The sequence below is a fragment of the Panthera pardus genome, unplaced genomic scaffold, assembly GCF_024362965.1.
Source record: "Panthera pardus isolate Hobbes unplaced genomic scaffold, ASM2436296v1 HiC_scaffold_2, whole genome shotgun sequence".
NCBI lineage: Eukaryota > Metazoa > Chordata > Mammalia > Carnivora > Felidae > Panthera > Panthera pardus.
The window spans coordinates 46320833-46342415 of NW_026526765.1; the positions used below are offsets into that span (position 1 = coordinate 46320833).

At 48.5% G+C, this 21583-nt stretch overlaps 1 protein-coding gene across 2 annotated transcripts in view; it reads left to right on the top strand.

The window, feature by feature from the left end:
- The window catches only part of GALNT10 (polypeptide N-acetylgalactosaminyltransferase 10), a 222783-nt gene that overhangs the window by 192624 nt on the left and 8576 nt on the right, over nt 1-21583 (top strand). For both annotated transcript variants that reach the window (XM_053907053.1, XM_053907052.1), the window contains exons 8-9: nt 13823-13930; nt 18117-18338. In XM_053907053.1, coding sequence (XP_053763028.1) covers nt 13823-13930; nt 18117-18338 — 330 coding nt within the window. The remainder of the gene's footprint in view (nt 1-13822; nt 13931-18116; nt 18339-21583) is intronic.

The following is a 21583-nucleotide window of genomic DNA, read 5'->3' on the forward strand; positions in this document are numbered from 1 at the left end:
AGCTATTGCAAAGAGCGAACAAGATAATATCTTAGAAGTGTTTAACATGCAACCCGGGGACACAGCCAGCAATTAAAAATGGGTAGAAACTATTCAAGATCCAGTGAGTAAATATTTACTCTATCAGAGCAGCCCATGTGCTGTAGAAGCTTGCTGACAATGGTAGTTGAGGGCGTGGTGGCTACTAGTTAGCCACCCACCCTTCTGGGGCCACTTCCTCCCCTTCATTTGTGGGATTCCATATTGGTCTCAGGTGACAAACAGAGGCTCGGTCCCTCTGAGGGGAGGCTTAGCTTGTCCCGTGCCCCCTTACGTCTGGCCAGGGTCTGCGTCTAAATCCCCAGGGCTCCTGGAAGGGCATACCCCCAGCCCGCGAGGGATGGCCAGCGGCACCACTACTGGGCCAAGCCCTGTGAATACACAACCCTGATGCCCCCTGAATCGGGCATCAACTTTTTAGGCGGGACACTGTGATTGAGACTTCGGTGCTGGGGTCAGATCCCGGCCCTGCCACTTCCAACAGACTGTGTGATCTCAGACAAGGAAGACTCACCTCACTGAGCCTCAGTTTCTGCTGCCACAAAATCTGCTTAATGATACTTGAATCTTCACGGGGTTGTTCAGAGGATTAAACGCGACCATGACGGTTGGGTGCTTCCTAACAACGTCCCAAAGATTATGTTCGTTATCGACATCATTGCCATCACCATGTACACCTCTGGTTGAGCAGTTCAGAACTAGGGAACATAAATTCTTGAGTAGCAAGAAAAGAATGACCTGGAATTCTACCAAAACATCGTTTGAGTTTGAAGGGCGGGCTGTGTCTGTTTTACTTCCAGAGATCTGAAGTTGTCTCCCCGAAGGGGACCAGCCCCTAACCTAACCAACACTCACGTCCACGGTTGGTGTTCAGAGTGTTTAATGGCGATGGCAGCCCAGGCACCAACCAGTCAGAGCAGATACCAGCTGGACACAAGTCTGTATCAGCTCTGGTCCACAACAGCTGAATTTCAACCCTGCTCGGAGCTGACGGGACCCTATGCCAAGCCCTTCACATGTGTTGGCTTCTTTAATCCTCTCAGCAACCCTAGCAGAGCGGTGTCATCATTATACCCATTTCACAGGAAGACACAAGGGGCTCAGCCCAAGGCCCCACACAGGTGGAAATAGCGGAACCAGGACCTGACCCCAGGGGGGCCTGACTCAAAGCCTGCGTTGTGACCTGCCACGTTTCCTGGGCCTCTTTAGGGACAGGAGAGAACACTAGAGAGGGAAACTAGCCTGAGAAGTTGGCAGTGGTCTTTCCCCCCTTTCTTCTGTTTTTGCCTCCTCCTGGGCTCGTTCTTAATTTACTGGGATATTCTACAGTCTCTCAGTGAAGTGAATTAATGACCGTCTAAGTGAGAAGTAGCAAATAGATTTCCTCTCCCAGCCATCTCTGATCTGCTCTGGGATAGGGGGACCCAGCGCGGTGTTGATATGTATTCCGAAGCTGCATCCAAGCTGATCAGAACGAGGGTGGCGACTGATGAGTGATGTCTGCCATGGGTGCAGGTCTGGCAAGTGATGGCACAGATGTCATTGGGTATCCGTAGCCCGGTGCAGTCTAGCTTTCCAGATGTTGCATCCTTATGGGTACGGTGCAATCACACACAAGGAATCAAAGGACTTTTAACTTCACAGTTTGTCAATACAGCCATCGAGCAAACTTGATTTATCAAGTTCTCTGCCAAGTGTGCCCAGAAATGGGCACACCTGTGTTCTGAGTGCTCACCAGAATGTCAACTTCGATAGGGTAGGATTGTTTGTGTGTTTCACTCACTGCTGTGTCCCAGGTACCGAAAGGATTGCCTGACATCGAGGAGGCACTGAATAAATACGTGTTTGTGACACACTCAGAGCAGGTAGATCGCTGGCCAGAAACCAGCCTCCATGGTCAAGAAGTCCCCCTTCAGAAACACCCTCTGTGGAGAATAGTGAATGGAGAAGGAGTTGCACAAAGGAATTCCCAAACCCAAAATGATTTCATTCTGTGTGTTTCAAAGACCTATCTAATGATGCTCATCAGGCAATTACAGCAGAACAAATGGCATTTTTCTCCACACAGTTTATTTACAAAAGACTTGGTAATGAAGCCATATTGGAAATCTCTCGTCCGGGAGGCGGGGAGGCGGCTGGCTCCTGTTTCCATTTGATCCAATTAATGTCCTTCACTCTCGAGGGGAAAGGGCTCTGCGTAATGAGGAGGCTCCCAGGTCTGGAAGGGAGACTTTCCTCCCTCAGTTTTCTCTGTCCTGGCTTTGAGAACATGGGTTCCCAGAGCCCGTGGCGGTCCATCTGCCTGTGCATTGTCTCCTGAGCCCCTGTGGAAAGCCTGCCACAGTGCGGAGGAGACAGGCAAGCCCATTCATCCGCCAGAGACGCCTCCCTGAAATGTGGGTGTTCCATTTGAGCCAGAGCGGAGCATTTTCAAAGGGCCATATTCCCTCTGCTTAATCTCTGCTAAGACCCCTTTCTTCCTGGTGATGGACAAAAGAGACTGGTCTGAAAGGCCTGAGTGCATTTTCAGAAATTAAGATAAATTGATATGTGGCATCAGGACTGATGAATTAATAATTGGCTCCAATTCCAGACTAGGCCATCTATCCTGATGGGAAAACCCTAGAAAAGGTATTCTAAGGCTCTGAAATTTCTGGAAGAGTCATTGATCACCCCCCCCCCCCCCCCGCCCCTCCGACACACTCTCTCAGCCAGGAGACATATTGTTTCCAAAAGGCACAGTCACACCATGGAAGTTCTCCTGTTTGGCGGTTAGAATCTTCCCAGTTCTGGTGGCAGGTTAAATCTTTAACTCCAGAGCCCGCCTGTACCTGCCTCGTGAGCTGACCCCTGCTCATTTCTCCACCCTCCATCCTCTTACCGCATTGCATTAGTCTGCACTCTTGGTTACAGATGACCCTAGTCATCTGTTTGAAGGCAAAAATCAGAATCAGTTGGCTCACACAGTTGAAATTCCAGGGCAGACCCTCCAGGCCTGGCTGGATCCAGAGACTAACCCATCTCATCCGGTCTCCGTCTCTCAGTCTCTTGGCACAACTTTCATCTCGGTTGGCTTCCTGTTCGGGTCAGGCTTTCTCTCTGTGGACCCAGCATCCCACTGGAAAGAGAGTTTATCTTTCCCATCCTTCCTGTAGAAGTCCCCAAGGTGATTCTCACTGGCCTGCTGGTTCCTTGCCCATCCCTGAGCCATGTTCTGATTGGTCAGCTGCAGTCACATGTCCATCCTGGAGACCGGAAAGTGGAGATGAGCTGGTTCCCCAAATGAAAGCCCAGTCATTGTTTCTAGAAGGGGAATGAATGTGGGGCAGGGCAGACCACAGATGTCCACACAGATGTGTCCGCACAGCCATATGGAGCTGCTCACAAGCCCCAGGCTCGTGTGTCCGGTCATCTTTGGAAGGAGGCACTGTTCACTCTTCTGGAAATGCCTTTCCTTAGTCTGAGAGGCTCCCACTTAGCCTTACCTGAGCTGCCTGTGCTAACGAGGCTCCACCCCAACGTTACTCCTGGCTTAGCTCTGAATTCCTCATGTTAATTGTGACCCAACGGGTGACCTGTCTTACCCACTGGCCTCTGAGTTCCCTGGAGGCCATTTCTATACCCAGTGTGTGGCCCACAGTAGGTGTTTTAAATAACTGTTAGTGGCATCAATTTGTATCTGATAAAACTTCCTTTGCCCCACTCTTCCTAGTCTTACCTCAACACCTTTTGGTAGTGGTGGTGTTGTGGGAAGAGTACTCGGTGAGAAGGCAGGGCACTGGCTTCTCATCTTGGCTTTCCATCCATCTGTTCATCCATCTGGGGATCCTGGACCAATTGCTTGACCTCTTTGGCCCTCACATCCCAGACAGTGCTGACACAGCTTTCCTACCTGCCCCGTGAGAGAGGATCGGATACGATGCTGTGGGGAAAGTCCCTTGACTTACACAGGTGCAAGCGTGGTTTGGATTAGAGGTGGTGGCAGTAGAACGAGCCAGGAAGGGGACTGCACCGTGTCCTTAGGAGGCCAGGGTTAGGACATCTTCATCTCTGAGATCCAGGAGACCGGATGCTTCCACCGGACAGTACGGATGAGCTGGCATGAGAAAGGTGTGGGCTTTGCAGTGGTATAAGTGGATACCTCTTGTTAATAGCAATTTGGCTAAATCTGTTATGTACCAAAGCAAGCACATTCTTTGACCCAAAATTCCATACCCAGGAGTTTATCCAAGGGAGACAACTGCAAAGATGAGCAGAGATTTGGGTAGAAGTTATTTGTTGAGGCCTTACTTCCAATGGGGGAAGATTGACAGGACCCAAATGTACATCCTTAGGGAATAAATAAAAGCACATCTAAACAATGGAATATTATTTTAAAAGCCGAGGTGGTGCTCTCACTTTCTCCGTGTTGTAGATGAGGAAACTGAGGCTTGGGTTAAGTCACTTCCACAAACTCACACGGCTGGAGCGGGGATTTCAGACTGAGCCTGTGCTCTGACCCAGCACGCCATGAAAGTTTCCTGTTCCTTGTGGCATTGGGGGGGGGGCGGGAGGGCTCCAGGGTGCAGCTGTCCCCTTCTACTATTTCTATAACAATGAATATGTTCATCATAAGTACATATCACTTCTATAAAGAAAGAATGAAGTTTTTTTTTAAACTAAGAAGGAAAAACGGTTTTTCAGCCCTTCCAGCATCCCCCGCCCCACCATATACATCCCGGTGCTGTGTTTGGGCCATTTGCAAGTTCAGGCATGAGAGTCCACCACCACCACCCCTCGCCAAGGGAGGCCTCCAGAGAAGGGAGTGACAGCGAGGAGACCCCAGGGAAGGATGGAGCGTAGCTCTGCAGGGTGGGCCTGAGGAGGCAGTGGCTCCTCCCTGAGGGTCCCAAGGGGCAGGTCCATGTGAGCGAGGGAGTCATGAAATGCCACATGAGGAGACAGGAGACAGTCTTGTTCCACGAGGAAACGCATCCCAGCAGAGGCAGGAAGTATCAGGGCCCCTGGGTTTGCTTTGTTTGACATAGTGTCAAAGCCCAACCCAGTCTCAGGCTGCAGCTTTGGGGCAGATTTTAAATGAGAAAACTCAGGCTTTCCTTCTGTAAAACTCATGGCGTCGTCAGGAGGAGTAAGTAAAATAGTGTGAAAAGAAGGCAGGAGCACACCAGAAATGGGGTACAGGTGATGTTATGGCCTGATGCCCTTAATGGTTCCATGACTGGACCAGGGTCCCTCGGCTAGAAGGTGGCAGTGCCGGAGCTAAATCCCAGATGTCCTGACTCTAAACTCATTCCACCAGTGGGAGGGGTGGAGGAAAGGTGGGCCCAGCCTAGACAGAGGCCCTTTTTACAGGAAGGGTCCAGAAGTCAGCACCAGCCCCAAGGGGAGTTGCGTTGCTGCTCAGGAGGGAAAAATGATTTCCAGAGGCCAGCCCAAGGGGCAGAAGGTGATCTGGGGCTACCATCCAAGGACCTGCATGGCAACACCTCCCCCATCCCATCACTTACCCGCCCCCCCCCCCCACCTGACTCAGACCAGCTGCAGAGTTGCTGCTGAGAACCTAGTGCTAATTCTTTCTTTGGCTAAGCTGTCCGAGGATGCCGCAAACGTGCTCTGCCGCGTGCAGCATTTTCCTCCTGGCTACAGGTGCCCAGGCTTCCCAAGAGCCGCCTTCTGGGAGCAGGGAAAGCATTCTGCTCGTGACTCTCAGCAAGCCCTTTGAAATTCCATGAATGTGTCTGTGGAGGCCTGCATCTCCCACCATTCCTCCAGGAAGGTGGCTCAAAGGCCCAAGGGTCATCTGTCATCCATGGCTTCCTAACCAGCACATACCTGTGTCCATGCCTCCATCTTTCGTTGCTAAAAATGGAGATAATAACTTCTTCAGAGCTTTGTTCTAAGAACTAAATGGCATGAAACATTCATCTGGCTTAGAGCCAGGCAAAAAGGAGGCACTTGGTAAGTGGTAGCTGTTCTGACCAGAACCCTCATGTTAGAACACCATTGAACACCATCGGATGAAGTACATGGCCTTCAGAATCAAACCCCCTGGGTTCTGGTGCAGACTTGATTAGCTAGTTGCTGTGTGACCTTGGGGAAGTGGCTTAATCTCTCTGGGCTTCATAGCTGTAAAATGGGGATAGAATAATCTTTACTTCACAGCATGGGTGTGAACGTGATGTTAGTCAAACTGTGTTAAAACCTTATCTCAGTGCCTTGACATGTAATAAATGATCAATAAACAGTAGCTGTTAATGTTTGCATTGTTATGGTTGATGCGATCAGGCTACAGTTACAAGAAGACAGGAGTGGAAAGAGCTTTGAGGCTGACAAGACAGAGGCCGAAGACCTTGGCTCCAGGCCCGGCTTTGGAATGAACTTTCAGTGAGACCTTGGACAGCTCACTTGCCCTTTCTGCTGAACCCGTATCTTCTCATCTACAAGGGCACTAAGAACTCGAAACTTACAGGGCTGTCTGTGTGAACTAGCTAATACCATTATCCTGAGAGGGGTTGTCACTATTCCAGCATGTACTGGTCCTCAATGTGTGGTCCTCAGACCAGCCTTTGCAGCAGCATCTGAGAACTTGTTAGACATGCAGATTCTCAGTCTCCACCCCAGACCTGCTGAGTCAGACACCCTCGGGGTGGGGCCCTAGCAGTCTGTATTTTAACCAGCTTTCCAGATGATTCTGATGCTCACAAGGGTGAGGATTATGGCAGTAATGAATACGTGGGGTCTTGTACGGAGAATGTTCTCAGGCTTGGACGTGGAAGGACAGAGCAAATGGGTAGACTGCTTGGCAGTTGGTCAGCATGTCCCAGCACCTTTCCCCTGTTACATCATCAGGTTTGGGTCATTGGGTCCACCCTTGACAGCGAGTTTCTGTTCCATTTCTTCTGACAGGGTTTTAGAGCAACGCTGCCCAATGACTAGGTCCAGTGTAAATGAATGAGTGAATGAATGTTTGTATGGGCTGCATTATTCATGGGAAGAGAAGGACGGCGCCCAACACAACAGACAAGTGAATGCACCGCAGCTGGTTCTCAGCATCCACAACACGAGTCCGGGGGATGTGGAGAGGGCCAGAAGTGATCAAGAGAAGAACAGATGGCAGAGAGCCTTATTTGCAAGCCAGGGGTGCCCATTCATTCTGTAGGCAATACAGGTGCTGACAGGGGTCTTGGCAGAAGACCGTAATAGGGTCTGGACCAGGCTTAAGAAAGATCAAACCAGGAAGGTACAGTCTACCTGGAGGTCTCAGAGCTGCCTAGTTCTGGGGGGACCCAGCCCCAGATTCCACTCTGGACTCTGCCATTTATGAGCTGAGGGACCTCGGGGAAGGCACTTATATCGCAAGGCCTCAGCTTCCTCGCACGTAAAAGTTATGATAGGACCTCTCTGACTGGGTGGTTATGAAAGTGCTCTGTCCCAAGTATGAGTCACATTTCAGGGAAATTGCAACTTGACTAAATTCATTTATTAGTTTAAGCAACGAAACCCCAGTGTAAGGCAGCCACCTCCCATTTTTTGGCCAACTTGTCTATAAACACCTAAGGATGTTGTTGAATTAGTCAGACATTTCATTTATTCATTTAGATACACATATGTGCTTAAAACTATATTATATAAAATAATATATTAACCTAGAAGTAAATTCAAATGGTTTGTTTTTTTTTTATTTAAATTTTAGTTAGTTAACAGACAGTGCAATATTGGTTTCAGGAGAATTCAGTGACTCATCAGGTACATACGACACCCAGTGCTCATCACAAGTGCCCTCCTTAGTGCCCATCACCCATTGAGCCCATCCCCCACCCACCTGCCTCCATCAACCCTCAATCTGTTCTCTTATCATTAAGAGGCTCTTGTGGTTTGTTCCCCTCTCTCCTCTTCCCCGCCTTCTCATATGTTCATCTGTTTTGTTTCTTAAATTCCATATATGAGTGAAATATGGTATTTGTCTTTCTCTGATGACTTCATTTGCATAGCATAATACCATCTAGCTCCATCCACATCATTGCAAATGGCAAGATTTCATTCTTTTTGGTCACTAATATTCCACTATATGTATGTATGTGTGTGTACAGGTATATATGTATATATATCTATACACACCCATACACACACACACACACACACACACACACACACACATACATATATATGTATATATATACATATACACACACACTACATCTTTATCCATTTATTAGTCGATGGACATTTCAGCTCTCTTCATTGTTTGGCTGTTGTTGATAATGCTGCTATAAACATCAGGGTGCATGTACCCCTTCAAATCTGTATTTCAAGTGGTTTTTAAAAATAAAGTAAAATTGTTTTTTTCCTACTCTTCACCAGCTGCATCCAGTAACCATTATAAATATCTCAAACTAGCGTGAGTGAGGTCCTTTCATGCTGGTAAGCTCCCTGAAACAGTATCTTATTCAAAACAAACTAATATATTCAAAACCATGTGAACTTCTGGAAGACATGGATATGACGCCATTTCTTCTCCGAGGGGAACTGCATGGCCTGCCTCCAGTGCCCCCCAGCTGCCATGTGTTCAAATCACACTATACAGATTGCTTACAGCCCTCTGTGCTTCAGAATTACATCATTCCAGTCCCATCGCAGCCCTATCAGGCACACATAATTCATCCCATTTTGCAGATGGGGAAACTGAGGCTTTCAGACTCACAAAGCTTGCTGAGGAGCCTGGATTAGACCCCAGTTCTTAACTCCAGAATGGAGTTCATAACAGGAACATACCTTCTAAGCACACAGATAATGCAGAATAATTGGTGGCAACTATTATCATATTATGTCCCCCAAGTGCAACTAAATAGGGTTGGAATTCCATAGGGGTCCTCAGCTGAGATCCCAAAAGCAAAAGACATGTTGTCTTCTCCTGGCCGTCAGCAGGAAGGATGACCAGTCATGCCTGGTGGTTTCCAGGCAGCCATGTCCTTGACAGAGGTTTCGCCAGGGCCCCTACTGGCTCATGTTTTCCTCACAGGATGGGCCCTTCTGCCACACTGTCTCTGGGTCCCCGAGTGTCTTCTGATGCACATCACCATTTGTTTCTTCCCTCCTCAGTTTAGGAGATAAGAGCAAGTAATTGTCTTTTATAGACACTGTAATGAAGCCTGTCATCACACAAAAGAAGTTTGCTAATAAAATAAATCAAAGCAGCAGTGAACATGAATAGGGAGCAAGCTTTTACAATTAGATTTGTACTTGTCTGGTGGCACAGTGCTTCTATGAGAAGTGAGAAGGCTGTTGCGCAGGGGAGAAAGGCACCAAGAGATGAGCTGATGGGGTGTTTGCAAACTCCTCAAGGCAGAGCAACACGGCACCCAGGGCAGGCAGCTGTGTCCCCTGTGGGCTTGGAGGCTGGCAAGGGGCTTGACAGAGAGGGAGGGAGGGAAGCCAGCAGAGAGGGGTTGCAGGTACATCATCTTGGTGGTCTGTGTGTGTCCCCATCCAAATGTGATGGGGTCCCAGCCAAATGTGATCTGGCTGCTGCTCCCCCTTCTCTTTGCCATCAGCTGGACTCTTTCCCCACAGGTGTGATACCTGGGGGAGAGGAGAACACCCTGGGGCACCCAGGCCCCAAGTGGTGCCCCCATGACTGTGCCCCAGCCCTGCCTGGCCCTGTCATTCTCCCAGTCAGTTACAGGTTCTGCCACCAAGTAAGTTAGAAAAACTTCATGGGGCACCCAGGTGGCTTAGTTAGATAAGTGCCCGACTTCGGCTCAGGTCATGATCTCACGGTTTGTGGGTTTGAGCCCCGCATCGGGCTCTGTGCTGACAGCTCAGAGCCTGGAGCCTGCTTCATTCAGATTCTGTGTCTCTGTCTCTCTCTATTCCTTCCCCGCTCATGCTGTCTCTCTCTTTCTCTCTCTCTCAAAAATGAATGATTTCCATTTAGGAAATCAGGCCATAGGATAAAAAAAACATGCTGTTGGGCAAAAGGGCAAATGCTGTATAATTTCAAGGTGGTGGCATTTCTCGTTCTTTTGCAAGCAGAAATGACTAACGTAGTTACGTTTGGTACGTTTGGTCAGGCATTAAGCGGAGTGCTTTTCATGAGCTGTCTCATGCCATCTCAGCAGCCTTGCAAGGTAGTAGTGACCTGCCATGCCCAGGTCACAGGTGAGGAGACTGTCGCTCCCCAGGTCAATGCCTTGTGCCAGGTCACACGGCTGCACAAGTTGGCATTGGGAATGGAGAGGGTTGTGTGCTCATAACCCCTGTGCTATGGTCATCATGGGTCTTGTGTGGCTGTTGCCTCAGTTGTGAAGGAAGGTAGGAGAGCACCCTGGAGGTGCACAGGTGGGTGGCTTGGGCCATGACTGGAACCATGGGACCTGGGATCCAAGACCACCTCTGGTCACCCAGGGTGAGTCATGACACCATTCTGTGCCTCCATCTTTTGTCGTGTTCCTGGAGGGAGAGTCCCCTCCAGTCTTGGGCTCCTGCCAGATACCTCTTCAAGTTGTTCAGGTTCTCAAAGAGGACTCAGGAATTGGAAGCAGCTTTAGCTGAACAAACAGATATCTCTGTCTCTGAAGGCAGTTCTCACTCAGGGAAGGGCAGGGAAGCTGAGGAGTAAACCCATCGTCTAAAGCTAGGACTCCTTCTGGGCTCCGGACGTCTCGGAAATCTGCGGGTGTTTTGGATGCCTTAAACCTCTCAGCAGATCAAGGTCACCCTGGTCCCTCAGGAACCTTTAGGCAGATGGCCAGCATGGTCAGGGCCAAAGGAACCAGAGGTCACAGCAAAGAGAAGGATGTGGAGATTGATCGTTGTCTACATAAAGGAAGGTTCCCTGCCAGGCAGAGCTGGAGACACAACCTTGTTAGCTAATGCGAGTTTAATATGGAGTCAGGGGAGCTGGACGCCAGCCTAGTCAACTGCCCAGGAGACCGTCAGAAATAGAGTGGGGTAAGGTGTCCCCCATCTGTTCAGCGCCACTCTGCCTCCCAAAACACAGGGGCGGCCCAGCAGCAAGCTGGGCGATACCCGCCAGACAAAAGCATCACTTCCACGTCAGTCATTTTGTATAAAGGAAGAGTTATTGTTATGGGAGGCTGGCGCCTGATCAATATCTCCTGCTTTGAAAATAAACTTCTTGGCTTGGCCTTGACATTAATCTACCATCAGGAGCCCATTATCTCAAGACCAATATTCTGTTCTATTGACTTGCTCAATTTTTTTTTCTCCCCCAAGATCAGACTATAATTGCATTTCTCCAGGCAGCACTTGCACTCACTGCAGCCTCATGCCTACAGGTCCCCTTGCAGGAAGCCCGGGATACAGCACATCTGGGGTGGGATGGAGACAGTGGCTGGCAGAGTCATGGGGGACTGAGGACCCTCAGGTTCATGAGGAGGAAAAGCAGTCCTTCTAGAGCCTGTGAATTGATTGAGACATAAAGCCAGATCCCCAATATCCTGTTGAGCCGTTCAAGCTGGAAAATAGTCTCTTGCACAGAATTGGGGTTACAGACGTTCCCACTCCTACTTGTCATTCACAAACAAGGAAACACGGGAATAAGATTAGCAATAAGGTCCCGAGTGCAGCTGGGCCCTACCATTATCACCACAGCCCCCACAAACCCGAAGCCATACCTGCCTCAATCTCCCAAGAGCTTCTGGGCCTTCCCTCTCCCACACCTGCCCCCTACAACCCATTCTCCACCCCTCAGGCAGAGTCCTCTTCGTAAAATAGAAATTGGATTATATCGTCACCCTCCCTGAAGACTTTTGGTGAAGCCTCCTTATTTTTCCCTGCAAGACCCTTATGATTGTCTCTGACCTCCCCGCCCATCTCTGCTCCTCCTCCAGGCCTCTGGCTTCCTCCATTCAGGGATTAAGCCAACCAAGCCTGGCCCTACCTCAGGGCCTTTACACTTGCTTTTCTCTCCACCTGTTCTCTCACCCCTCAGATCCTTATGTTACTTTTACCTTCTCATTATCTAAGTATTGTATCTAATTTTCCCTTCTAAGTGAGGATATCCCTGACTGGCGTAGGTAACATCACTTCTCAGAGATCCAGGCAATGAGTCTTGCTTTGGCTTCCTTATAGCACACGTCACCATCTGCAACTGGCTTTCTGTAGTGATTATCTACTGCCACAGGAGAAAAATCCCCTTGAACATACCCTCTTCAAACAGTAATAGACAGTATCGCAAGGTTACACAAACCTACACAAGGTCAAGGGTTTGGGAGTGGCTTAGCAGGACATTTCTGCTCGAGTCTATCGTGAGGTTGTGGTCAAGGTATCAGCCAGGGCCATGGTTATCTGAAGGCTGGACTGGGCCTGATAGATCCCTTTCTAAGACGGCTCACTCAGCTTGGCTGGCACGTTGGCCCCAGCTCCTCACCACCTAGACCTCTCCACAGAGCTGCTCGAGTGTCCTCATAACATGGCAGCCAGGTGCCCCAAAGCAAGTGACCCCACGGAGGAAGGTGGAAGCCACAGTGTCTTCTACGACCACCACTTCTGCAGTTTTCCTTTGGTTACACGGCTCAGTCCTCGTGTGACTCATTCGGGAGGGAGGTGTCTCCAGAGAGCGAGGATCACTGGGGGCCATCCTAGAGGTTGCACACCATACTCCCCCTCCATGAGAACAAGGGCCTTAGCAAACTTGCCACGTGTGTGCCCAGCCCAATGTCTGGCATGTAGCAGAGACCCCGTGAATATTAGCCAGATGTCTGAATGAATCATTAGAGTGTGTAACTGTTAGGACTGCGTGCTAAGTCTTGTGCTAAGTAAGCACTTTACATGCAATATCTCACCCCCACGGCCTGCCTCATTTAATCCTCTACAGATGAGGAAACTGAGTCTCAGAGAGGTTAAGTACCTTGATCAAAGTCACAAACCTGGTAAGTGGCTGAGCCAGCATTTGGCGCCAGGACTGCTGAGGACGGTGTCTAGGCCAGGCCCCTTAGTGGATATGCGTCAGCGTGGATTTACTTCTGGAGATTTCCCACATTGCCATCAGACCACATGCAGTCAAACTCAGGAGCTCTTTGTGATGCCAGGAATGGAGGGAAACACAAGGAGAAACTTGGAATTCCTCTCTACGGTGATAGCCAGCTGTGTGGCTTAGTAAACCGGACTGCAGAGAAGTCAGGGCAGGGAGCCTGCTGCCTCTGCTCAGGGTGACCCAGCAAGAGGCTTGTAGATCTCAGAGGAAACTCCAGAACCTGGTACCACAGTCGGTAAATATACAGAGCCTAGGTGCTATCTCTTCCCCTCTCATACCTGTGGTAGACGTTACCAAGGCGATCACCATAGTCCTTCCCGCTGAGCCGCCCTTTGCTGCCTAGAATTCTCAACACAGCTCTCCCCACACCTGCACTTGTTCGGAGCCCAGACTCTGGAGTCTGCTAAAGCCAGGTTTAAATTCTAGTTCCACCGCTCACTAACCCTGTGACCTTAGGTAAGCTTCTTAGCTTCTCTGAGCCTCCGTTTCTTCATCTGTAAAATGGAGCTCCATTACTACCCACTTCTTTGGTCTTCTGACAAGGCTTAAATGCAGTTGTGCACAGGGGGCTTGCAGCAGACTGCTTGGCAACGAGGAGGCGCTCAATGCTGTCAACTATTGAAAACTGCTGTGGTTATTACTGTGTTTTCCTCACTCTGTGAATGGGGGCTTTAATAGTCCCAAGCTGATGCTTCCAGTGAATGTATTGGAGGAGGGGGCAGTGACCTTTGAGGGGGTGGTGAATGAGAGGCAGAAATATCATCTTTCTCCCTTCCCACCCTGCAGGTGTGGATGTGTGGGGGCCGCATGGAGGACATTCCCTGCTCCAGGGTGGGCCATATCTACAGGAAATATGTACCCTACAAAGTCCCCGCTGGAGTCAGCCTGGCCCGGGTAAGGTGATGGCTCCCTGGATGGGGACGGGGTGAGGGGCTAGGCTCATCAGCAGAGCAGAGGCATCCTGAGACACCTGGGAACTCCAAGCCAAGTGCCTGGGGGGGGGGGGGGGGGGGGGAGGGGGGGGAGGATGTGCACCCCCCCTCCCCCAACTCTCCAGGTGAAATCCAGTTTAAGAGAACTTACTTAAACCCCTGCTTAAACACTTAGGAGCTGTGACCTTGAGAGGGTTGCTTAACTCCTCTGAGCCTGTGTTTCCTCTTTTACTTAAAAAGAAGCTAATTTGTTGGTGACTCTTAGCATTACCAGGAGAGTCAGGGAGATAGCATAGTTACTCCAGGTGTGACAGACAAGATGATTTTAGGTGGCAGACATAGGAACATTTTTATTTACATGCGTTTAAATTAATGTGCTTTAGAAGTTAAGATGTATTAGTGTAGCAGACTTGTGATTTCACAGGTATTATTAGGATAAAGCTAACATAGGTGCAAAGTCAGACCAGAAGTGATTTAAAGAAGCCTGTTAGATAAATGTTCGTGCAGGTGGAGCGGTGTGAGACACTGAGAAAGCCTGAGACAAAGTACGTAAAAGTTCCAGGCATGAGGGTGGTTAATAAATGTAAGTATCTTGCTCTTCTCCCCACCCCCTCCCCACTAACATTGCCAAAAATTCTGTGTGTCAAACTATTTCATTAGCTTAAAATGGTTTGTATTAATCGCTGCTTGAATTAAATGGCCACTGGCTACAAATAGAAATGTTAGCCAGAGATTTGTTTTGGGGGTTGTTTTTTGTATTAATGATATTCCACTGAGCCTCAAATTTCAAATATTAAGTGTCTTGAAAAAAAAAAAAACAAACAAGGTTACTACAAAGGAAAAATGGGGTGGGTGGGGGTGCCCAGAAAGGAAAGAGGGCCACAGGGAGGTCTGGGGAAAGCTGGGAAGGTAACTTGGTAACTGGCACAGCTTTGCCTTGTGGAGACCCCTTCGGACAGAGAGACCCCTTTGCAAGCCTGTTTGGCATCAGTCCATACAGCTTCCCTCTACCCTGGCCACCGCCTCCCCCTCCCTCATCACCTGATGACATGCAGAACTGCAGGCTCTGGGTCAGGAAGAGCCTTCATCCTGCGAGATACAAGGAAGACCAGCCGGCTCAAGGAGGCAGTGGGTCTCCCCAGGTGGGAGCTGAGCTCCAGGGGCTGCTTTGCCGCTGGTGTTGAAGAAAAAGAGAGCCAGCAGTGCCCTCTAGTGGTGTAAGATTCTAAGGACAGCCACATCTGCCATCGGCGCTTAGGACACAGCCCATCCGACCCGGGTAGGTTGGGAGGGCGGTTTTAGATTCAGCTGGAGAGGTAGGAATCCCATTTCTTTTGAGATCCCATTGGCAATCCCAGAGGAGGGTGCCAGGCAGGAAAACAGAACAACGTCAGTCAGGAAGCCCAAGAGTGCGACTCCCAGGGACCATGGGGACACCTCTGACCCCTGAGCAGGACTATTCCTGAAGCATCCTTTTCTTATCCACTCATTTATAAGATCTGCCTCGTAAAAAGGCACCACCCACCTCCTCTTTACCGAACCACAGATGAATTCAGTGAATAACAGCTAACTGTAGTAACACATAAAAGTTTCCTGTGGGCTAGACTTCAGGCGAAGAATCTTCCATACATGTCTCACTTAATTTTCACTTGTTTTTAATCCCCACTGGAGCGATGAGATAAGTGAAATGTAGAGACATTAACTAACTAGAGCCAGAATTCAAAGCCACTTAGGTCTGACCCGTGCCTGGCACACAGAGCAATTGTTGCTTAAACAGTGACAGCTGTTCATCTTGGTATCAGCATCTCCTAACAAGACTGCCAAGTTTCTTTCAGCCTCTTCTCTGAATTCTGGGTTGAAACATTTTAACTTCTTTTTCACCTGTCTGTACTGTTTCAGTCTCCTGTCGACTTTAAACCAGCTAATGAATGATACGAGGGGCACCCCACATACATATGCAGGACCACAAAGATGCCTGAATCAGGCTCCCCTGAATTTGTGTCCAAGTATCTAACTGCCACCCTCCTTGAGTTGCAGATCATACATTAAATCATAAAGCAAATCACAAGTTTGCTTAGTGTTTTAACAGCCAAATCCTTCTAGAGCATTATCTCCTAGAAGATCATTTTGACAGATTCAAGGAGAGGTCGGTTTAAAAGCCCTAAAAGAGCTACATAAAGAGGGAAACCAAAGTCTTACTCAAGTTGTACAGATTCCAGGACAAACAGCCAGAGAGGAGTGAAGCCACAATTCCTCACCATCCCTGTGGCATGAGCAAATTAGTGTGCTGAAGGACCTAGGTGGCCCGCCTGGGAAAAGGAGAGACTTTGGGAGTGCAAGCCTTTTTCGGTTTTCAGCTTCCTCGGGGCACAGATTTAAATTAAGCCCAGCCTTTGCCTTGCGGGGGCCTGGTATTGTTCCTTAAGTGTTTGTTCCTTAATTGTTTTCCAACCTACTGTCAGTCTCTTCAGCACTCGGAAAGAATGAGGCTGATATCAGCAAGGAAATTCCATAGCTTCCTAGTCCCAAACTCAGAGTCAGCAAAATTGAAGAGTGGGTGAAAACTTTTGTCTTTGGCATGGGGCCCCCTCCTGATGGCTTCTTTCCTCCTTGCTCAGGAGTCAGCAAACTGTTTTCATGTGGCCTGTGCGCTAAGAATGGTTTTTACATTTTTAAGTAGTTAGGGTGAAAAAATGAAAGAAGAGTATTTTGTGATACATGAAAATCAAATTTCAGTCCATAAAGTTTTATTGGAACACAACCACACCCATTCATTTACATAATGTCTATCTAGGGCTCCTTTTCCACCACCTCAGAGTTAAGACCATATGGTCTGCAAAGCCCAAAATATTTGCGATCTGACCCTTTACACAAAATAGTTGTCCACCCCTGCCTTATCTTCTGCTTCTAGAGCAGTCATTCACACCTCAGTGTGAATGACTGGTAACAGTTTAAAATACTAACTCCCTTTTCCCCTTCAGAAGAAAATTTGGATTGCAATAGGGAGAAAATCCTTTATGATAGCATAAAGCCTGTAGAGTTAAATGTTGGGGGTGAAGGGCAGATTTCTGGCAACAGTCAGGGGTTGGAGAAAGATATTTTGGAGCAGAGAATTTCCCCCTGAACACTGAAGCTGTGCTCTTCTGGAACCAGCTGTCTGAAGTTCTCAGCAGGTGGTGTCTACAACTGCAGATGAAATAAGGAATTTTCATCCCAGTTACACAGAAGAATTCACTTTCCCTCTATCTCCAAGTCTGCTCACAAACAGGTTGTTTTCCTGACTGCTGCCTCTACTTGCCAGTAATGTGGTTGTCATTTTTATATCGATCATCCCTGTGCTTCATATTCAAAGAAGCAGCAAGCTTTGCACCTCAAAGGATTTTTTAAAATTCCAGCTGCTGGTGGAATTACAACTTTTGGTTGCAAATTATTGTTTTCAACCAGGGTACTTGGTCAGCACTCTTAATAGAAAATGACAGAAACCCCACTCAAACTGGCATAAGCAGAAAGAGAATTCACTGACTTATGTTAATAGAAAGTCCCAAGATAGTGCTCACTTCAGGTATGGCTGGATTCAGGTACTAAAAGGAACGTGTTCCTCGTCCAGCCCTCAGTTCTGCTTCATTCATTCAGCCTTGGTCAGGTTTTCCATATGACCCAGCAGCTCTGGCCTCTAGCTTACCCAGCAATGAATGCAAGTGGAAAGAGCAATTCTCCCCAATATTTCCAGTGAAATCGCCATGCTAATGTCATTGATTCTGATTGGCTTGGCGTGAGTCACGTGCTCGCTGACCAATCCCTAGAGTCAGGGCTGGTTCCCATTAGCGGGGCTGGTTCATGTACCTTTCCTGAAGCCACTTGAGAGAGAGGACAGAAGCAGAGGAGGGAGGCTACAGCTAGAAAAAGGGGGTGGAAGATGCACAGGTAAAACAACAGCCATCTCTTAGCCAGAAGCTGTAGAGTCCTTAAAACATGCATAAATAAATATAGAAGGCTTTAAAAACATGGTGGGCTAGGGTCTTTGATGCAACACAAAATAAGAAAGATGAACCTCAACTTCCAGGATCCTTGCCCCCAGCCCCCCCTCCCCGCCCCTGGCCTCAGCCCCTCGGAGGGCCTGACCCTTCCACCTCCCTGTCGCCCTCCAGAACCTGAAGCGAGTAGCCGAGGTGTGGATGGACGAGTACGCCGAGCACATTTACCAACGCCGGCCAGAGTACCGCCACCTGTCTGCTGGGGACGTCGCCGCCCAGAAGAAGCTCCGCAGCTCCCTTAACTGCAAGAGTTTCAAGTGGTTTATGACCAAGATCGCGTGGGACCTGCCCAAATTTTACCCGCCGGTGGAGCCCCCGGCGGCAGCTTGGGGAGAGGTGAGTCTGAAGGGCCCGGTGCAAAATGCAAACGCGGAACCGCTATTCACAAGACAGGCAAAGAGTGCCAATTAAGGCATGAAATATAAAACATGTTTCTTTCTTGAGTCTCTCTAGCCTTGTGGTGGTTTTTATATGCTACTTAATGTTCTAAGTAGAGAAAAATTAAAACTTTAATATTAGCATAAATTTTACCATTCAGCTTCATATTATGCAGTGTGAGTTTTAAATGCAAATAGAAGAGCATTTAGCTCATGTGCCAGATGGGTGAAATTTCACAATCTGTATTTCAACCCTTGTACGTGCATATGTATTTCTTACCAGAACAGTGCAAACACAGCACAAAGCTAACTCAGCTGATTTTATTTCACTTGTTGCTAATGCATACTTTATTTTATTAAATTTTTTAAATGTATTGTGAGAGAGAGAGAGAGAGAGAGAGAGAATCCCAAGCAGGCTCTGTGCTTCCAGTGTGGAGCTCATTGTGGGGCTTGAACTCACGAACCATGAGATCATGACCTGAGCCAAAACCAGGAGTCAGTTGCTTAACCAGCTGAGCCACCTAGGTACCCCGATAATGCATACTTTCTAAACCCACTCTACCTGTGGCTTGCTGATGCGTGAGGAAGAGCAGAAGGAAAAACTGGGGGTTGCCCTCTTCTTCCCTTCCTTCTGTGTTGTTATCTTCCGCTGGTAAGGAAAGTGGTCTGCAGGTCCAGGGAAGTAATGCAAGTAAGAGGCTATTAGAGCTCCCTGGCTCTTCCTGTGTCTCTGAATACCTCGGCCTTCTTTGTGCAGTCAAGTTCTGGTCAGAAAGCATGGCCTTCAGACATGCCAGCACCCCACTTAGTCTTACCTGTAACTTGAGTCTTGCTGAACTCCCATGCACGCAGGACCCCAAGGATTCTGTGCTTCTGGGGCATCACAGAAGAAAGGTACAGCGAATGCCCGTGTACCGTGTTATCACCTCTGCTCACATGCATGCTCCCTTGTCCTATCAGATTCCACTGACAAATTCAAAGATAAAATTATTAAAAAAAATTTTTTTTAACTTAAATCCAAGTTAACATATAGTGTGATAATAATTTCAGGAGTAGAATTTAGTGATTCACCACTTACATAGAACACCCAGTGCTCATCCCAACAAGTGCCCTCCTTAAGGCCCGTCACCCATTTAGCCCATCCCACTATCCACCTCCCCTCCAGCAACCCTCAGTTTGTTCTCTGTATTTAAGAGTCTCTTATGATTTGCCTCTCTCTGTGTTTTTATTTTATTTTTCCTTCCCTCCTCCTATGTTCATCTGATGAGTTTCTCAAATTCCACATGAGTGAAACCCTATGAGATCCGTCTTTCTCTGACTGACTCATCTCACTTAGCATAATACCCTCCAGTTCCATCCACGTTGTTGCAAATGGCAAAATTTCGTTCTTTTTCATTGCCAAGTAGTATTCCATGTAATATATATATATATATATATATATATATATATATATATGTAAACAAACCACATCTTCTTTATCCATTCATCAGTCGAACACTTGAGCTCTTTCCATAATTTGGCTGGCACGTGAAAAGATGCTCAACGTCACTCATCATCAGGGAAATACAAATCAAAACCACAATGAGATACCACCTCACACCTGTCCCGGTGGCTCAGATTAACAACGCAGGAAACAACAGGTATTAGCGAGGATGTGGAGAAAAGGGAAGTCTTTTGCACTGTTAATGGGAATGCAAACTGGTTCAGCCAGTCTGGAAAACAGTATGGAGGTTCCTCAAAAAAATTAAAATAGAACTACCTTACGTACGACCCAGCAGTAGCACTACTATATATTTATCCAAAGGATAAAAAATGCCGATTGGAAGGGACACATGTACCCCAATGTTTACAGCAACACTATTATTAAAACTTTTAAGACCACGACAGCAGAGCTTTAAACCAGTGACAGCCCTTTCTGAGTGAGGGTCCTGGGGCCGCTGCCTGTGTCACACTCCTCAAGCCCGTCCTGCTGGGGGAGGCAGACCGTCTTCTAGCAGAAGAAGCACTCTGTCACCAGACTCTGGCTCCTGGTGTCTGAGCTGAGAGGACCACTCATTTATAGATGGACATACCGGGGCTGGGGGACAATGAGCATAAGGGTTAGATCTCCTTCCTTGCAGGTGACAGAAGTCCAGTTTGAAGTGAAAAGAGAAATGTAGTGAATCTCATAGAAACGTTGGGTAGCTGTGGCTTCAGACACGTGGATCCAGGGGCTCAAATGATGTCAGTTGCTTTTTCTCCTGTTTACCTCTGCTGCCATTTCTGTTAGCCTCATGCTGAGGGTAGCAAGATGGTTTCCAGAAGCTTGAAGCTAGCCCAGCAACAGAAAGTATATGCCTCCTTCCCAGTAAAGCCAGCACAGCTCCAGGAATCAAGTCTGATTCTTAGGTCTGCACCAATCACTGTGGCCACGGGAGGAAGGGGGAAAGCAGGGGTGGACAGATACTCTGGCAGGCCACAGAGTGGGGAGAGGGCGGTAGTCCCATAGAAAATCAGGGTGCTGTTACCAAAGGAAGGAGTGAGGGGTTTGAGCCAACAGAAACACCAGGTATGGCTTGTTCTAATTCATACAGCAAGTTAGAGGGGCTTTTCCTGACTAAGCTGTCTGGCCCGTCCCATCTAACACCAGCATAGATACTGTAGAGGAGGTGTCGTGTTGACTTCCCTCATGAAGCTCTTCATTTCTTTGCCAGTTTATTGGCTTTTGCCCCTGTATTAGAGCCAGTCTTCCGAGAAGCAGACACCAAGAGACTTGTTGGGGAACCCCTGAGAGAAGGAACCAGAAGGGAGCCAGGAGAGGCTGGGAGATCTGCTGTGGGGCTGGTCTGCCTGCTGGGAATGGGAAAGGGGAGGAAGAAGGGCTGCCGTAGGAGGAGTCCCACACTGCAAGGATGCTCTTGAGCCAAGTGACTGAGCAGTCTTCAAGCCAAGTCTCCTACCAGAGAAGTCGGCATCTCCCTGGAATGGGCCTCCACAGTCCCCCTGTCCCGCTCCATCGCTGGCTGGAAGCAGCCCATGGGAAGCACAGCCTACACTCAGTCACAGTGGATTCCGGACACAGCGGCCGGGCAGTCAGACTCCCTGCAGCAGGGCAACTGAGGAGCATGTTTTCACGGCCACCACACCTCCAACCCAACCCCTCAGTCAAGATAGGAGTGATTCTGTGAGGGAGGCAGGAACTACACGATGCACCTACACGGCACG